Genomic DNA, 20337 nt, shown 5'->3' with positions numbered 1-20337 from the left:
ACTCAAACACAGCAACAGACTGAAAGGAAACAAAAGGAAGCAGCCAAGACTATGAATGTTGTTTTATCGAGTTCATTTTGTCGCCTAACTCTTTTCCCCACTCCAAAATACACTATTACATCATGCTGACCATGGGAAACATATCCCAACACAGTTGAGTGTCTCGCTCATCTTTTTTTTTCTTAGTCATTTCTTGAGGATCATTCTAAATAATAAGAGTCCTTTGTCTTTACTTAAAGAAAGGCATAGACACGCAGTGGGCACAAAAAATGCAGTCACAGTTTAAAAATTATAATGAGGACTAAACATAAATTTATAGTCTCCTGACAAAAACCCTGTCGAGTGTATGGAAAAGCTTATGTTTGCTCTGTATTTTGTTAAGGTTCCTGACAGTACAGTAGCCTAATCCTACACTTATTGATGTTGACATGATACAGATTTACTTCAAAAATAGCTAATAAATTAGCTCAACATGAAACAAGACCTCAAACCCCAACTATCATTTCAGACTCATTTCGATTGTCTGTTTGTAGTAGATCAAAGCGAAGTCATGTCTTGGAGCTATTTTGATGACCATGTCTGATGAAAAAAAGAGAGAGAGAGAGAAACTAGAGGGGGAAAGCTAAACAAAAGCACACTTTAATGGCAACCACAAACATGTTTTATTCACATGAATGGATGTCACAGAGACAAAACTGGGGGATATAAACAACTTCAGGGTTTCCCTGGCTGTCTATAAGCAACTTGTACTGTCTACCATTGACCCGGTCTCTTCCATTTCATGGCCTTCTACCTCTGGAATTAAATCTCCCCCAATATTTCAACATGTTACAATTAGATAAACCAAAAACAAACAAAGCTGTGTGGCTGAAGCAACATTAAAACAAGTTGAACAAAATAAAGTGTCTCACAGCCAGGAGAGATAATATGGACCAGATCCAGGTGAGTGTTGGGAAATCAAATCAATTAGGACAAAGAGCAGCTGTCCACAGCAAATTCTACTTTCTCCTTCAGATCATTGTGACAAGAAGGGACGAAAAAAGGAGTGCAGTGCTGGTTGTTTTGAGGAATTTTCAGGGATTTTTGCAAACCCTCTGCGGCATCTCAGGGTTAGTCAAACAGCTGAAGTCCAAATAACCCACTATTTTCCAAAGCTGATGTAAACAAGTACTGGTGCTGATGAAGTGGCAGGGTGATGGTGTCCAGGAGCAGCACCCTCCTTGAAGAGACAATAATCCCGCTGTGTATTCTTCGGCCTGTCAGGTCATTATAGTGATGAAACCACCAGAAGGGGCCACAGTTGATTTTGAAGCATCTTGGTCTTTTCACAATCTCTGAGCATTTCCACATTGCGACATCTGGCTAACAATGAATTAAGCAGTTTGCAAGGGGAAAACAGAAAAAAGGCTCCTCTTTGTTTTATCCATGACCTTCAATATTTGTTAAAAGACTATCTAACTTGAGTGCTTGTCAGACTGTATGCATTTGTTGACCCCCAATCTTCCATAGACTCTTCAGGTCCTGCTGTAGGGAAAGATTCTAATCTTTGTCAAACCAGATGGACTCTCAAGTGGCCACAGATGTCACAATCTGGACGATCTCGCCATTGTCTCCATGGATAGCACCCTGGATGGCCTCTTTCACTTCCATGTCTGCCTGCAGGGCTGGTGCCAGCTCAGCAGCCTGAGATAAAGAAAAGAGAAGAGATGAAATAGGTGACAAGAAAGGTGAAAATACAATAAACGTTCAGTACTTTTACTGAATGTTCACCAGGTAAGGGGGACTGAGGACCAGTCTTAAACCAGTCTTAAGTTCTCTGAAGAGCGGAGTATATCAAAGGGTTATTTCAGATGATTTGGGAGGCTCCAGAGAGTATTCTAACTGTTTATTTTTTCCTGTCAGACAGTCTATTCTCTTGTGTAACTGTAGCTGTTGTGTTGCTCTCATAAAAACCACCAAAATCCGTTCACAAAAACAATTTTACGTGACAGAACGTTGCAGCTGATCATCAGCTGCTGTGACTTTAGTGTTTAAACACAAACATTTGGATCATAACTAACATGTTAAAAGATCAAAAGACATGCAATAACACAAACTAACCAACTGAAACATAGTTGACTAAAAAGTACCCTGATCTCAAAGGAATATGTTTCCCCTCAGTTGAGGCTGGGACTTTCTTTGTCAAAAGTTTACGCCTTACTGTGGGAGTGGATCAAGTCTCCACTCATTGCTGCATCACATCCACCCTCTGTCTCACCACTTCCCTGCCTTTCTTAATCCATTCCTACCAAATGAAGGTACAAGAAGCCAAAAGTTAAATCTTTTTTGGTTTCTTATATAATGAATCTTGCCCTCAATTTAGCTTCTTTGTTGGAATTAGCCCTTGAAATCGGATCACTTTGCCAGTAGGGGTACAAGCAGTTAGAAGCTGGGATTATAGGCACTTTTAGGTTAACACAAAGTAGTTATCCATTTTTGACATGGCAAGTGGAAAAAGTGCTGGCTTGTAAAGCTGCCAAGAGGTCCAGTTGTAGGGAAGCTAGACAAAATGATGTTGGTAAGCAGCTATACGCTTTAAACCTCATATATAAACATCCCAAAATGTGACGAACATTCATTTTCACGATATGGGAGCATTTTCTCTGCGTACTAGTCAAATATAGTCACACAATATCATTGCCTCGCTACAAAAGTCAAGTGAGATTGACACAAAAAGCTGTCTGCATTTCATAAAGCCCATCCTAAAATCCCAAATGTGTAAATGGAAGTGGTCAGAACCCAACTTCCAGGGAGTGATCTTAAATTAGCAGGACCACAAAGGCACACAAGGAGACAACTCTGGAAAAAAAAAATAGGGTGAATTTACATCTTTTAATGGCTGGAGTCCCAAAACTTTGCGGTCACACCTTGTAAAAGCCTAATGACACCTATCACAAATGATGAAGACTTTCCTGTGGACTAATCAATGTGACTAAGCTATATCCTGATTCCATTTTATTGTGTAAGACAACCACAGTGAATAACAACACACAGAAGGAGCAGAGGAATGACAAGATAGATTACAGAAGAAATATATCAGAGAAGGAGGGAGAGGTTATGAGGAGATTGACAAGTGGAGAAAAACAAGAGGCTAGCCATTTGGATTTAAATGCTTCCCTGACTGTCTCTATAGTCGATGTCAGATGTATCGAGTTATTGTGTGTCTAAAAGCCCTGTAAAAGATGAGGTTCATGACTCAGTTCTGGACGATGACCATGAGGAGTGACTCATTTGTTCCTCAAACACACATCCAAGGTTCCCTCAAACACACCTGCAGCGTTTAATTCTCTCTCCAGCCCAACGTGCTGTCACAAGACAACAGCATTGACTGTAGCACAGCTGTACCATAGCAGCACACACAACACAAACATGAGACACAGCGGCAGTAAAAATGGCAAGTTCAACACCTTTGATTCCAAGTTTGTTTGTTTTGTTTTTTAAATGAGAACTGAAAGACTCTTAAGCTATCATAGCACAGACCTAGCTCTACCCTTGCAAATAACAAATGGAAGAACGAAAATATGTAACATGTGTACTAAAACCAGGCTGCCGGTGCTTTGCAGTCTCAGCTTTAAACTGTGTCACAGTTTAGCCAGAATTTAGAAATGCTATGCATTCTTTAGATAAAAAATATATCGCCTTGCATTGCGCACCACTTCATATGTCTAATGGAAACTATTAAATAAGAAAAAGAAGAAAATGCAGAGAAAACTAAATGCAAAATCTGGAGTAATTTTCCAGCATGTTGCATGAATGCTTCCACATGTGTGTAAACAGATGAGAGCCAGTGTCTTGACTTAGCAGACTGCAGAAAAGCAGGAAAAGAAATAACCTTTCTATGAACTCTGAAGAGAAAGTTAACAACGTTTAAACTAGGATATCAAAACAATACAGCCTACATGTCCTTTGTTTTATTAGGTCCTTTCGGGTAAAGTTTTTCATTTAAACCTGGAAAAATATCAATGTTAGCATACAGATGTGTTTTAAAACATCTTAGAATGGGAGCTTAAAGTCTACTCGGTTAATAAACACACCGCTGTTTATGAGCAGTTTCAGTCTGTTGTTGAGCATGTCCACATGCTCTTGGTGAACCCCAGCTCTACTCAACATCAACATCACACTTGTGACTGATCAGACTGTGTACAATCCAACATTAGGAAAAAAATGAGCTCATTTTAGATGTAAAGGTTCATTCAAACAAATCACTTGTGTAAACAAACAGCTTGAATTCTCACTGCGCACAGAAATATAAAGTACAGATTCTGAAATACAGTACATTGAGTGGCAAAAACTTTGTGGGCTCAGTACACAAATAAATTGTATAACAAGGCCATCAGTATGTGTATAATCCACACCCAAAAAATGTAATCAGTATAAAATGCTCTAACTACTTTCGTGTTCAAATCGGCAAGGAACAGATTATTGAGACAACTATGGACAGCAATTCCTTACTCAAAAGGCAAAATCTTTTTTTTTTTTCCCTTTCAAATCCACTGCTGTATGGCTGGTCAGCACATTTGCTCTGCATTTCTTACAGGGAGATGAAAAAGCCTGTCCTGATTCATATCAGGACAGGACTGGAACCAGAAGTAGGCTGAAATTCCGCCTATTTACATTATCACACCACAAAAACCTGACTCGTAGCACACGCGTCAAGGAAAAAAGTAGGAAAAAAAGGACTAAATATTCATCATATCTGGGGAAAAGAAAAGATGACAGAACAAAGGAGACGTGCATTTTTTGAAGGGTTAAAGTGACCACTTCAAAGACTACAAAGGCAAGTGTCTGCACAACATCCTGATTCCACATGTGGCTGTTGCTCAGCAAGCTCACTCATTGAAGGATTTTAGAAATATCTACTAATTACTACTTTCTCCCCTCTTGTAACATTCCACCTCAACTTGATTATGTTTAATTACTGTTTGTCCAAACACCTGTCATAAATACAGAAAGCAGAATGTATGCCATTTAAGCGATGGTATAAGAAAAGGAGAAAAGCAGATTTGGTGTACCTACAAGTACTTTAGCTAAATTTTTGAAGCAATATTTGAACAGCATAATGAAAATATACAGTACATTTACTGCCTCTTCATGAATGGTAAAGCAGTTCAATAAATACATTTAAAGGTAGAAGACTGTACATTTCCTTTTCGAGCAATAACTGCAAGCTCCAAGATGCATCCTAGCTCAAGAAAATGAAACCAGCCCCATTTGGATTTATATACATTCTTGATTCTTGAGGTAATTTGGCATCTTAATGTTTGTTTGTTTTGTTTACGGAGTCTGACTGGCATCGTTTTAACAGAAAACAGATTATATTTACAGTTTATTTACAAACTAGACAAAAGTGATCAACATCAAAACAGACATGACATGTTTTCTTACAGTATTCTGAAATGCAATATTTATTGTGGAATAACTAAAAGCAAGCAATAAAATTGCAAGATTACTACTGGGGGATCTGTTCCATGAGGCTACTCAGTTACACTCAATGTGCTCTTTGCGGAGTTTGCCTTTTTTTGGAGGGTGTGTGTGTTTGTGTTTTACCTGTACAGCAGCCGTGTGATCTGCAACAGGAGCTAGTTGGACATACTGCACTTGGATGTCAGGTGGGAGTGGGGAGCCCTCCACTGCTGTGGCTCCTCCATCAGCTGAAGCGACAGCTATCAACTGAGCTCCACGAAGCACCTAGAGCAGAAAAAGAGTGGCGATGAAAGCGGAAAGGTCAAACACAACTGGGATTTTTAGTCCTTTCTCTGATTTTTCATGAATCAGTTAGAAAAACTGAGCTGAATAAAACATATTCAATACGTTTCCCCACTGCCAAGTGTAAAAATCCATCATAAGAAAACTCATTATTTTACAGCAAACGCAATAAGAAACAACCACAGGAATATTTTATTGATGTCCTATCTGATGTTTTTTATGTCTTTAATGATTACAGTCATCACTGAGTACAAGCATGATGACACACAAATGCAGCAAGAAACTTGGCAACTAGGAACGAGTCATGTGGTGGCATAAATAAACATTTCATCCCCACTGTTCTCACTTCTCCGCATCCCACTCTTGGGTTATACATCACATCTAAGAGAAACTTTATGATCCAGTCATTTCAATTAAGTTCTGTTTTCCTGGGTTCTATAATGTGTTATGCTCACCAGCAATGTTTTTTATTTGGGTTCAAATTTAGAAAAAGAAAGGAAACTGTTGGAGAATGGTTAGTGAGACATCGCAAGGGGATCCTAATCTCCCACGGCGCTGAAAGTCAGCTAGACAACATTAGAGATCTGCGGTTTTGATGCTCTAATTACAGAGCAGTGCAGTGCAGCTGGAGTGTTGTTGAGTAGAGCTTTAGTTTGTTGAGGTGGTTCCTATAGATAGACTGCAACCACCAACAGAGAGGATTGCATTGCATGTATACACTTGCAGAGCACTGCTGTTAATTTGGACAACAAAACTTTCATGTGACAACAGACATACAAATTAACATACAATCATCCTGTCAACACAAGCATACAAAAAGAGAGATGGAGGGAAATATTCACTAAGCTTTGTGCTTGTGCATGGTTTGAAGAAATGCATTTCAACATGACCTGACAGCAGGATCTTATTGATATTTTTTTTCCTTATTTCAGTGATGCCTGGAAAGCTTTTAGTTATGAGAGCTCTATACTTCGGTCCTATTCAAGGTGCCCTTAGTGCCGAGATAATCTTGCATATGCTTAACACACACACACACACACACACACACACACACACACACACACACACACACACACACACACACAAAAATAGGGCCAAAAATGCAAGCTGGCAAAAAAAAAAAAAAAAAAGAAAAGGAAGGAAAAAAAAACTCATTACAGATGATGTTTGCTGCCCTGTAACATCCCACACTGCTTCCCAACCCCCCAGCCCAGCCATTACTTTAAAGTTCTGAGCTTGTGATGTGCCCCAAAGGTTCAGTTAACCACCCCAGTACCCTCCGGCAAGAAGTTCTGCCAATCTGACCACAAAATGTGCTGCTTCACCACCACAGTATGTTAGGCCAAGCCAGCCCGATGGAAGCTATTAGTGTAAGAAATCAGTCTGACTCACTCAATGAGATAATTAGGACGCTTCAAGGACAGGAGTGGATCGAGGCTAAGTGGGCTGACCTAGTATAATCTAGTCATCTGTTAGATCTGGGTCAAAGGAATCACACTGAGTGAGAACCTATAAAACACTGAAATATTTAGAGCCTTAGCCTGGAGTTTTGGTGTAAAGACGACTCATACGTTTAAAAAAAAAAATGGATTTCATGTTCATACTCAACATGTTAAGATATTACACTTTTATATCTTTACTATAAATCTGAAACTGAGGCCAGCAGCCAGCCAACTTAGCATTAAGACTAAAAAAATCCTGATAGAGCTAGTCGTCTTCTTCCAATCTTCAAACTCAGTTTAAATTAAAGCTCCCTGCCTTCTGTCTCCAGTTATATGTTTATTTAGCATACAGAAACGGTGTATAATGCTAACAATTCTGGGAAACATTTGCATTTCCTTCTGTGTCAAACGACGTTTACATTCTTGAAACAGCCATCATATTTTAGAAACTATATGCTAAAAGTGTTCAGACAGACAGCTCGGTGAGAAACTAAGAGGAAAGATCCACCTGCTTAATGGTTTCATTATGGCAGACATCCATTGCATCTCTACAGTCTCTACTCTTCTATTAGGGATCAAAACTGGCTTCTTTCAAGTGCTTGTCTGTCTGAAATCGTACATTGAGTATGTGTGCCTGTGTGCATAAACTCAAGCATGATCATACGTCAGTACTTACTGTATCTAAGTGTACAATTACCGGGGTTTAAGGGATGCTATGGTTGACACATGAGATTGTAAAAACTTGTCTCACTCAATTAACGTCTGAACCTCCATTTGAGAGCAGTTTGCATTCTCAGCTGTGAGGAGCAGCCCACAGACTCATAAAAGCATTTACAAAGTTGGAACAGTGTGTGAGATCTCTGCAGCGATTACACACGAACTTCTCGGGTCCATATCCTGTCCCACGACTTTCTTTGTCAGAACAACTCGTCTCCAGTATTTGAGGATAATACTGTCATGCTTGGCTCTAAAGTATAAAGTCAGTCTAAAACAGCAAGACAAAATGCTCTCGCTCATAACAACTAAATCTAATCAGGGGATAAATTGTGGTTTTCTTTATCTTTCTCCCCCATTAGCATAAATTATAGTTTTGTTGTCTATAATTACCTCAAGGTTGGAAGTTTATATAAAGCACTATAAAGCAATTCTTTGAGTACTGATGATAATTACCGCTCATTCAGCTAATAGAACATAATCATCATTAGGCTGGTTGGCAATGATGCAAAAACAAAGATCACTTTAATATATCAAGAAAAGTTTTCACGAGGTAAAAAGTTATGATTTTTGTAAATTAGGCTGAATCAACAAATAGACTGTAAGTAGAAACAAATTACACATTATACAAGGTGAGAAGTGTTTGTACTTGGAACACACGAGTCTCCTGACACTGAAAAAATTTACTTGGCCTGATTGCATAATAACATCGGTTTTCAACTACGATTTGGAAGAAGTCACTTAAAACGTTGCCCAACATATTAGATTTGATCTAGGGGGCTTAATTTGTCAGACATAGGGGCCACCAGTGGATCTTAAGAGAATAAGTTACTGTTGACCTCAAGGTTTTGGGGATTTGAAGTCTTAAATAATCAGTTTGAATGGCCGGCCACCTTCATGACCAAGTGCCAAAGAGAAGAGCAGCCAGGGAGCATTAAAAGCTATGGTACTGCCCCACAGTACTGGAGAGAAGAGCAATTCTCTGTAGGCTTTGTTAGCTATCACGGTCTTGAGAGAAAAAGGGAAGAAAAGAATAAATCTTTTGCTGATGCTGTAATGCTTTCAGTAATGGATCCAGGACGCTAAAGAAATACAGCAATGGGAGAGGAAAGACAAGTGAACAACAACAGCAGCCTGATGCAGAAAACATTCGCAACTCCAACAGCGAAGGAAAATAACGAAAAGGATAAACAAAGTTCTTTACCAAGTCTTCATTTACTTGCTTTAATTCAATTTAAAAATTTTCTGCATTCACTTCATATGAAAGTAGTTACACTTGATTTACACAAAGGTAATGGGTGTTAAGAAAAAAGACAACACCTCTGAATACCCATCCTCATCCTCAGTCACCATCCAAGAGTAATGCAACAGTGAGACAACCAGCATTCACAAGGCATGAGCCAGATGCAAGCTGGCATTAATTCCCAGTCTTTCAGGAGGTCTCACTTAAACTCAGCTGTGGATCGGGTGATGCTATGAGTCACCCTGTTAGCGTGCGTGTGTGTCTAAGTTTCTAAATATTGTGCTTCCCTTGCTAAAATTACACTGGGAATCAAATATAGCGGCATAGAAACATACCCTCTATTTATCAGGAAACAAAATTCATACCGACTATATTGTAGCAAAAGAGACCAATAAAAATCTGGTTCCTATCACTCCCGTAGGAATACCGCCTCTTCTTTCAGATCTGGAGAAAAAAAAAAACTAAACCAAAACAGGGAAATGAAAAAAGAAACATTTGGACTTTGGAGTGCCTGGAACTTCCTCTCTGCTTAATAGCCGTCAACAACATCTGCAACAGCCATTCCTGAACAGATGTCCAAGCAGAAACACTAGCTCCGGGTGGGTAGGTGCGGTCAAAGTGGAGGAGTGGGGGGCAGGGGGAGGGAGTAAGGCCTGGGTTCAACTTGGCCATAAAGATGGCCATAGACACAGAAGTGCTCTAAGTGATTGTTTTGTGTGAACTGGGGAAATGATCACACCGACTGTAAAATGTCTCACTGCAGTCATTACCGCTTTGTTACATATGCCTTTTATTTTACTGCTGAGTCTTACGCTGGCTATTCTGATTTCAGCTGGACCTCAGATTGTAATGTGACTCAATGAAGTCAAAACACTGAAATTAAAAACTATAGTATTGATTTTTCCCCTCTATGTTTTGAGAATTACTCCACTCATTTGTTGATGCATCTTTACCATATATTTCTGACAGATATATCTCCTAGCTAAATATACTTCTTTGAAACTTGTTATGTATGCTATACATGAACTTGTGACCTGAACCAAAGCTTCCCATTTCCACCCACACCATCAAAGTGTTTCTACACTAGAGCTCAACACCTGCAAAGAATCAAGCCCTCCCTTGCATCCTTTGCTTCACAACTCCCACCAGCAGACTGGGAGTCGGATTCAGGCAGGGCTCAGAAAAGTTTTATGATAAAACCAACTTCACTTGAGTTCTGATCCAGAGCAGAAAATCAAAAGGGAACTGATGACAAAAATAACAGCTGTAATTAAGAATAGGGCCCCTTAAACACGAAAGAGAAGTACATTTCATTGACGGTTTTCACTGTTCTCTAGCATAAATCCAAACTTGGCTTGCCTAATTGACCACGCCATTTTTATAGCGTCAGTAAATTTCATGATTTAAAAGGATGCCTTTATCATGTTTCCAATTATTCTGTTTAATTCAATGGAGCCAGGGAAGATGATAAATACAGGTTACAGGTTGTAAAATTCAATGAAGAAAATACAGCACTGCCCAAACTACCCATCGCAACAAGATCCTTTATCTAGTTAGATTTGCAAACACGCATTATTGAGGCCAAGACGCTTCTTCAATCAAATGTAATTTTCCTCAGTTGTCTAAAGCAATGCATCTTATGTTTGTTTTCAATTGTGCCACTGTCCTTTTAATACATAAATACAAAAAAAAGAAAATTGCAGTGAAAATTAGATCTCACGTACTGAGATGTCCAAATTACCTCTGGCTGACCCTTTAGGCTTCCAAAGCACTTCCATAACTGAAAACCTTAAATGCACTCGGCGCCTTTGACACACACCAGCCAAGAATCCAACAAATTCAAATCTCAGATTTGTTGCGAAAGACATCTGTCATCTTTCATCAGCGTGTAGCTTATTGGGAGTCTTTAACTCACTGATGCATCACATCAACTATGAATCTATCAGAATTACTTTTACTGCTTCCTGTAGATTTTCCAGTTTCAGTGAAATAAAGCTTGGGTACTTCTACCTCATCCTTTCTCTGGAGTTTTTATTTATCCAACACACACAGATTAACATTTACACTGGTAACCCCATTTTGGAGGTTAATTTTAAATCAGGGAAGTTGTTTTGCTAAAATTGCCATTCTTTACTGTAGTAACAGTAAAATCAGGGTCTGCTGTAAATATGTCAAGAATAATTCGAAAGACTGTTGAACGTTAGTCTCAAAATTATGACTCATGTGTGATAAATTCACTAATTAAGAAATTTACATGACAACGGTGCTTCATGGACTTGGTTACAGAGGTTGCAGCATTGAATGATGATGATGGAGCCATCTATGCCTGACACTGGTAAGGCAGATATGCACCAGGCCTGTGCTGAGGGTGACTCATACTGAAATGCATCTAAGACATCTGGTCTCTCTTACTCACACAGCCAGCGACCCAGACTTTGCCCACACAGACGAAAGAAAACACCACTGGGGGTATCCTCCTCTGAACAACTCTGAAAAGCTCACTTACAAATACCCCCTCCCTCCCTCCCACACACACACACACACACACACAAAGAACTAGGATTCCCCGATCTGTGTCCCTTTATCTCTGCCCCATGATGCCACAAGACATGAAGCAGACCACTTCTTTGAAACGTGATCCACCACTAGTCTTCCAAATCCTTGAAGGCTTACGTACAATCCACTTATACTAAACCCTGGTCATAAAACATTTTGTTTGTATCTTTTAATTGTTATCCTGGCCCAACATTGTCAATCACAGGAATTTCAACATCCCCTTAAATACCAGAAACCACATTTCGGAAAACAACTTGGGCCATGAGCCAGCAGTCTGATTCCATCACACCCTGATTCTGTGAGGTTAAGCCTACTTATTGTTCAAACATTTGCCTTTTGTGTAGAAAGGAACAAAAACACATTGTCCTCACACAGCAGACCTGCAACAACCCTAACCAACAACAGGCAACAAAAGTGCTTACAATATCATAAGTTCACAAAGCTCGAGTCAAACATAGTAATCCCCATTTCCTCTTAAACTCTACTTTCACTGTCTTCCTGTACTCTTCCTTTCCTTTCCTTTCCTTTCCTTTATCCCTATCTTGTCCAGTAACACTGTGTGCTTCCCTCACCATCACCCTAAAACTATTTGTATCTGCTCTATGTTTGAATGTCCTGGCAGAAAAGACTGGAGGGACCAGTGCAGAGCTGGACTCAGTTCTATGACCCAGTTCTCATACCGGCCATGAACATTGTTATTTGGGATGTTTCAACAGATGCACCAAAACATGCGATGACAGAAAAGGATGGCAAACTTTCAACTGAGGGAAAATGAGGTGGGGTGAGAGAACAACATGTTTAAAACCCCAGATGGGAGGTAATCAGGTCCATCATCGATAAATGATGCAGGCAGATGATGGGATCAGTAAATTTCGTAAAGCTTTATAGTAGTCTCTTGAGATGTGCTGCATTTACAGACTGACATAGCTTAGGTTTAAAGCCATCTGACTGGAAGAGTCCTCTAATAACCCGAACTGCATGTTTTAATATGAGATTCTTTGTGTTTGCGATTCACGTTCAGTGGAATCAGGCAATGTTTGGAGCTGATTCGCTTCATGTTCTATTTATTGACATTATTGCAAACATACAAAAATTAAAAATAAAAACAATGAAATCTCTTCTATAAAGTATCCACTTGACTGAAGTCCAAATGTGTCAAAGAGTATCAGTTGGACATACACAGAATCCACAATGGATTTAAAGACAAAAACAAAACAACCCCCACCCACACAAAGCAATGCATACAGTCTTACTAGGAGTAAAGTAGGTTGTTAACTGTGAAGTTTGTACCGTTGGCTAAACTGCCAAAACAAAATAACTGAGCAGGAAGAGCCTTGGTCATGAAGACCCACCTGCTGCTCTAGCAGAACCTCAAGAATTCTAATTTAAAGATGGCAGCTCTCCATCATTCAGGCCTTTATGGCGAGATGGCAAGAGTCAATCTTGCCCGCAGACCGCTTCGACTTTGCTCAACATAAATGAAAGACTGCAGAGCTTTCAGAAAAAGATTTGCAAGCAAGATGTGACGAGCATTCGTCTGCTTCCAAAAACCAGTTTAGCTGAAGTTTACTGACTTGTCTATTCAGAGATATAGATTACATGCAGTGAAGATTCGAGCACATCAAATAACATTAGATCAAATAAAAGTTTAATAAAGTAAAATAAAAGTATTTTTGGCCAGTATTGCTAAGAATGTTTTGCATTTGAATATCAGCTCAAAAGCACAAAAGATGCAGTTATTACAGTTTTGCAGCGGGTATCCAAGAAAAAAATAACACCTGCACGTAGAACTGTCAGCAGCCATTGTGAGCATACTGTATTTGCCTGAGCCAGGCAATAGTCCAGCAGAGGGCACAATCTCCTCCTGTGTTTTTAACCAGTTATACCTGGTACATTGCATTTGTATTACAGAGTGTGCTTTTGTTCACCAGCTCAGCTGGTGTCTGTTTTTAAATCATCAGCATTACAAAACATGTCTTTCAGGCATTTTTTTAATGCCTTTCCCTCCCCATATTTTCTCTTTTCTCCTGTTCTCATCAGTCACTCCTTTCATCTTCTAATCCTCCATTTGGTCTGCATCAGTGCAGGATAAGATCACAGCAGAGATACAGAAGGGCATAAGATAAGAGGCTATGGCAGACAGGCAGTGCAGTAAAAGGCTAGTTATTTTATAGCTTCATGGTCTGCCTTCTCTTCCGTCCGCATGAGAGGGTTTTATGAGCAATTTGGGAACTTTGGATCGCTCTAAACCAGTTTTGCTCAGACTTTCAGCTGGCACAGTGGCACCAAGTTCATGGCTGAGTTGGCACAGACTCCCATGGTAGAAGTAACAAAAACATCTGCATCCATAATGCACAAATGTATACTATAGTGTAGATGCAAAAAAAACAAAAGAAACAACCCTCTACAGTCATCTGTACTACACAATGGCTCAATCACACTAGCATGCAAAAAATGGGACTTGCCTCACTGTGACTAAATTGGTGGTTGTCCAGTGATAGCATTGAATTTTTTCATATTCAGTGCCCAACTTGAAGTAGCTGCAGTGACCAAGTGATTGCTCAAGGGGCTGATCGTGCAGCACTCAACTTGTGGCTGCATGTGATCCAAATGGTCTGACTTATACTGACAGCAGTCACTCTCGGACGACCTAGCAAAGGTTTCCAAATAACTCCTCTTACTGTATTTGGGTTATATTCCTATATAGAAGTTAAAATCCATATGTTAGCAGTTAAATTGCTGTCCTGCAATAACCATGAAAGAGGAATTTCTGTTTCAAATCTATGAAGTACATGCTGGGCTCTGAATATAAGTAGTTAGTGTGAATTTCCGAGTATGCATATGGCAGCAGATTTATCAAAGTTAATCACTCAGTCGATCAGGTTGTAACTGCCAACTTCACCCCATTCAGTTTCAAACTGAAAGCAGACCGTCTCTGTGTTATAGATATTTTATTGCTGTCTTAACGCACTAAAGTCCCTTTGGCAACTGACTGCAATTGGTTGCACACCTGGTTAGAAGCATTTCAAGCACCATTTCAAAGGTAACAAGATCAGAAAATCATTGCACACAGTAACAATCATTTTGGTCATGCAGTTGTCTCCTGGACTGTTTTCCCTAATGTGGCTGTAGCATTAGACAAACGTGCAAAACTAAGATGTGTGCCGCACATTTCTCTTCTCACTGCATGGACATAGTCTCTAGTAGCAATACAAAAGATGATAGATGGATAGACGGTAGACTGCCAGCAAAGCATGTTCTGTATAGGTATATACTGCAAATGTATTAATAATCCAACAAAACTTAGCCTTACTTAAAGGAGAAAGGACACTCTTTTGAGGATGCCACATTTTAGATAGAGAAGACAGATGTTTTTAGAGACTAGTAAAGGAGGCCATCTATATCCACTGTGAATTACCATTTTTAAACATAGCTGGTGCCATAAGCCACCACCTATCAGCCGTGTTGGGGAAATGTTTCATAGAAGTTTCACCTCTCAGCCCCAGCGACAGGAGTAACCCACAACTTGACTCGTGTGATGACTCAGATCTATAGGTGTTTAGCAACTCTAAGGAACACCTTGATTGAGACAGCCCCAGTAGGGGTTTAGTACCCGGGACTCTCCACCATTGTTCTAAAACCAAAGAATCCAAAACTAGAATATCAATATGTTTCTGTGAACAGGCAGTATTGTCTGTTTAGAACATAAAGGTAGATTTGAACTCACAAAACATGCTATTTAGTAAAAACGTGTTAATATGAGAGTTTAAAAAAAGATCGATTTGGCAAAAACTCCAAAATTAACCTGTCCACTATCTTTAACAGTCCCTGGTAAAGAGACAAGGATATAAATCAACAGAAGAAGTTATTTAACATCTTTCATGATAAAGCTTGTAAAGCCAGATTCAGACTCATCATCCCAATGAAAGATGACATCGTAATTTGAAACTTTAGGAGTGATTATTCAGACTATACAGACTGTGACCAGATATGACTCATATAAAGTCTACTGGCATAACAGACTGATGAGACAGAATAATGCAAGCCAGACCACCTTACAAAAAGGAAATAAACATGGATTAGAAGTCCCCAAAAGAGCTATACAGTTATTTAGAAAAAAAAATAAAAATCAGTGCTGAGCTGAAAATTTGACTTTATTTTGATGTGGGTATCAGGTCCAAATATAGCTCAAATAGTACCACAGAGTGTAAATATCTAACAGAAAATGGATGTGGCAGGTAGCTTTTAAAAGACAACCATAGCCACAACTACACTACATAAGTGTAGTGAAAGTTAAATAAAGAAGAAGTGGTCCCAGAGTGAGATAAAAAGATGGCTTTTCTGTGATGAATTGCGTAGGCTAGGTTACACCAACATAGTCTCAGCACTAGTCTGCCAGATTACAAAAACACTGACATCATTCATAGTCCATTTGATGTAAGGCTCTCTGTAAACAGACAAATTACACATTTAAGAAAATACACATCAGGATCAAGTGTGATCTTTACTGTGTGTCTGAGGTTCTTAACGAATGACGTTCCAAGACACACTGCAGCAATCATAATATAGCTATAATCTGTCATTTTCCTGAGTAAGTGCTATTACTACTAACATACTTGTGGAAGCACCGTTTCTCTTAAATGGCTCAGTGATTTAACTGCATGTTATCAAGATTTAAGAGTTGACCCAAGATTTGCTCTCCCTCCAGTGCATGAGAATATGAGAATTTGTAATTGAAGAGATACTGCCATTGTCGCATGTAACTGGATGTGTGTGAACAACTCGACCTACAACATGAGGTCTAGCAGAGTAAGTCACTTGGTGTTTGTTTTGGAACAATTCTGATATCTTTTTACAAACCCAACAAAAATATGAGCTTTAAAAAAGGGAGTGATAAGAAAAAAAATAAAGGAGCTTTTCATTGGAATAGACTCTCAGATACCCCCTGAGGAATACAGAGCTTTTAGTTCCTCTATCTTGGGATGCAACACACATGAAAATCCCCCACAAAAAATACAGTTTCAAAAGTTACATTTTTTTTAATCTATGCCATGCAAATCATGGTGTATACCACAAAGAAGAGCTAACCCCAATGGCAATCTGCAAGAGTAGTTCATGCACTCTTTGAACTCATATGAATAACTGCTGGAAATGTGTGTAATGGGACAAAATCTAAACCACACTCTAGCCAAAACTCCTTCTAAGATCTTAGAGAGAGACGGAGAGGAATGCTGCTGTCAGGCTCACCAAACAGGTCATCTGAGGACATGAACACGCATGTGTGAAGAGAAGGAGCATATGGATGTGTGCTGACTACCTTAATCAATTGACAACACGCACCAAGCTTAACAGTCAATAAAGGAATACAAACAACAATAACAACAACAAAAATCTGATATAAAGCAGATGCATTCATGCAACCCAAATGTATGCACATCCAGAGTAAATGGCATCTTGAACCTATGAGGGAACTGAGTGATGGGATCATAATCAGACTATAAAATGAAGAACTGACCAGCTGGAAACAAGTGGTTTCAGCTGCTGGCTGTGGTGTAACTCCTTCTTTGCTCCAGATTTTGAGATATTATATGTTGATGAGTGTATCTGTTTAAAAGTAAAGTGTTGGGGTACCTAAAAACATAGTACTATTGTAATTGCTTACTGCTTACCATATTGGAAAAAGCAATTACCATACTGACTGCATAGATGGGTTGTTACATTACATTCTTTACCCTGGTTACTGGCATAATGTGTACAGAGAAAGCCTTGTTTTATTGTTTCCTCAGTTTATGATAAAAACAAAATTATGACCAGACTTTATAAGACAACAAAATTTACGACCACGAAAGCCTGAATTTTAGGCTACAGATTATTTTTGACTTTTTTCATAACAAACCCTGGAAGAAACCAGTGCTTTCAAACACAATAGCTTTTGTTTATGTGCAGAATGAACTGCTGAGACACCGAAATAAAATCCAAAAAGGCTGGCCTGAGTCACCATTTTATAGCTCTACCAAAAATTACCATGCTTTCATTTTATGCTAGTAGAAAAGTATGCTTGCACATATTTGACTACCCCATAGTGTGCCGTACCTACGGGTGACATCAGATTGTTTGGTAAAAACGTTTTGCAGATGACAGCATGCTTTTTTTGTGCTAGGTTGGCAACCAAAGTGTACAAACCCAGCAGCCATGTGATGCACCATAAGATAAGTTAAAGATGGGTCTGTGACGCACCCATCTCTTAATTGCCTTTAAAAAAAAAAGGTAAGTAAACAATCTCCTTTTGATGATCCCAGGAGGGAGTTTGTGTAGCCTCCATTCAGGAAGAAAAGGCCATCTGAGGCTGTTACATAATCACACCTGTGGTAACAAAATAGTATAACCACCAGATGGAGCGTGAGAAGGCACTTCCTTCCCTAAAGCCTAGCTTCTAGACAAACATGATGAAATAATGAATGTGAAATGGTGGTTGTCTTCAGGCATCCATATGTGGCATGTATCGGTGATACACAGCCAACGCTGCTTTGCAAGAGCACAAAAGACATCTTGCTCTGTCTGTGTGTGTGTGTGTGTGTGTGTGTGTGTGTGTGTGTGTGTGTGTGTGTGTGTGTGTGTGTGTGTGTGTGTGTGTGTGTGTGTCTAATTAGTCTATCCTGAAACATACTGTGTTGAAACATAAATGGGACACAAGCTTTTGTTATTTGACACCTTACCTGGTTCATTGATCACATTTACATTATATATGAATGCCAACAGAAAATATCTCCTCAAAGTCATAATGACCTGCTCCATCCTTTAACCTCTAATCAGACAGTGTAATTGCAAACATAATCCACGAAGTATGAAAATATGAGATATATATATTTTAAAATCTACAGCAAAGATCAGTTAGTGTTTTATAACATCTTTTGAGTTGCTGTCAGTCTGAGAACCCAACCCAAAAGCCTCTGGATTTAGCCTTGCCTGGCAACTGTCAATTTTTCAGGACTTTAATCAATTATCAGTTGCTGGCTTTTCAGATATCCTAGATATACTTAGGACTTCCTATTCCATCTGCATTTTCCCCCCCACATATGTCAAGACTGCATTGCAGTGCCTCAAAAACCAGAAAGCTTCCAATACCAAAAATCGTGTCCCTTGCTTACACATTCTGCATATTCATACAGAAATCTTGCTTAAACGTGTTCTTACCTGTCCATCCTGGCCAACATGCACCTGGTGGATTTGGAGATTTCCCTGAAATTGAGAAATGTCATGTCAGTCAGCAGCCCTATGTTTTAATATAAAGACTTTGGTTTAACTACTTTAAGAAGCTGAAATCACATTAAGTTAAACAAGTCATTAAACTATCTAAGCCAATCAGATATGCAGTGTGAAAAGGTCAGCATGATAAGTTCCTGCCAGTGTTTGTACTTGAGAGGAGGTGAATGGAACATCCATGTATTTTCATTTCTGGATAGAGTTCGACTCCCTGTTAACATAAAAAGAAATCTGTTTGCTCTGACATAAGTGCATGATTGTCTCAGATCGAGATATTAGATCTATATTAGAAAATCTCTAAACACCCACAGTGATATCAACAGGACCATTTTGCAAAAGGATATTATACAAGACACATTTAGCTATCCTCAGGTCTCAGCTGTTTCTGCTCTAGCTAATTTTATCTCATGTATATATGCAATACTGTCTGAGCTGCCATATGGCCAGAGAGCAGTGTAATCTCTCAAACAGCTCATTTCCTTTTTAAGCACACTAAAACCAATCCCTTTGATGAAAGGGGCCCGTTCCTAATGAAAACATATTCTGTGAGTGGCAGTTGGGAGAAGTGGGATTTTGTTGCTAAGCTTTGAACTCCAAAAAACAAACAATAGCATGGAATACGAAAGAGAAAAGACAGGGGAAAAAAATCTGGGCTCAGCCACAAAGTGCAGGAAAGGCTTTAGTGTTTTCTGCCTCCAATTTACTCAGTCTCTCTCCTTCAATTGTGCATTTCTTCCTCTAAGTGTCCTCTAGGAGTAGAACCGAATAGGAAATTAGAAAAACACTTGCTTAAGGTGTCAATTGCTTTTGCAAAAATGCCGAGCTGTCAAGCATGTGTGGCCTGAATCATATACAGTATGTGATTACATGTATATATGTGTACACAGACTGGCGCCTTGAAATAAATCTCTCTCCCACATCCTTTAAAATCATTAGCAAAGATGTTGATGCGGAAATTCCTCTTTAAAAGTCGGGGTGGTTTGGAGTTAGAGTTTGATTTCAACTGACAGGCTGTGTACGCGCATGCAAGGATGTGTGGTGGGGAAAATAAGCCACCTGGGCATTACATGAAAACAAAATTCAAAACCTTGTGCATAATCTGGCAGATAGCATATATAAACAATAAGACGTTCACTGAAAAAACTTTACTTTGGCTAAAATTCACTAATGTCTAAAACGTCTAGCGCAACACCAGACAAGCAGCTAGCTGCCAGCTAATTGTGTGAGCAAAACAAACATACAGGTTCTTGATAAACTTGTTTAAATTGCTTTGTAGAAGTAGACTAGTTTAGAGACTACAATAAGCTGCTTGTGAGATTACAAAATTAAACAGCCATTGTAAAATCAATGTAATCAGGACAATTATTCCACACT

At 39.2% G+C, this 20337-nt stretch overlaps 1 protein-coding gene across 1 annotated transcript in view; it reads right to left on the bottom strand.

Moving 5' to 3' along the window:
• Window positions 1–618: 618 nt before the first annotated feature.
• banp (BTG3 associated nuclear protein) overlaps window positions 619–20337 on the bottom strand; it is a 34498-nt gene continuing 14779 nt past the window's right edge. Inside the window, exons 11-13 of the mRNA XM_076885657.1 lie at window positions 18895–18939; window positions 5587–5727; window positions 619–1683 (exon numbers count right to left, since the gene is read on the bottom strand). Coding sequence (XP_076741772.1) covers window positions 1567–1683; window positions 5587–5727; window positions 18895–18939 — 303 coding nt within the window. The 3' untranslated portion in view covers window positions 619–1566. The remainder of the gene's footprint in view (window positions 1684–5586; window positions 5728–18894; window positions 18940–20337) is intronic.

The sequence above is a fragment of the Maylandia zebra genome, linkage group LG7, assembly GCF_041146795.1.
Source record: "Maylandia zebra isolate NMK-2024a linkage group LG7, Mzebra_GT3a, whole genome shotgun sequence".
In the NCBI taxonomy this organism is placed as follows: Eukaryota; Metazoa; Chordata; class Actinopteri; order Cichliformes; family Cichlidae; genus Maylandia; species Maylandia zebra.
Note: the sequence above shows the minus strand (reverse complement) of the source record. Positions and strands in the feature narration are given on the sequence as shown.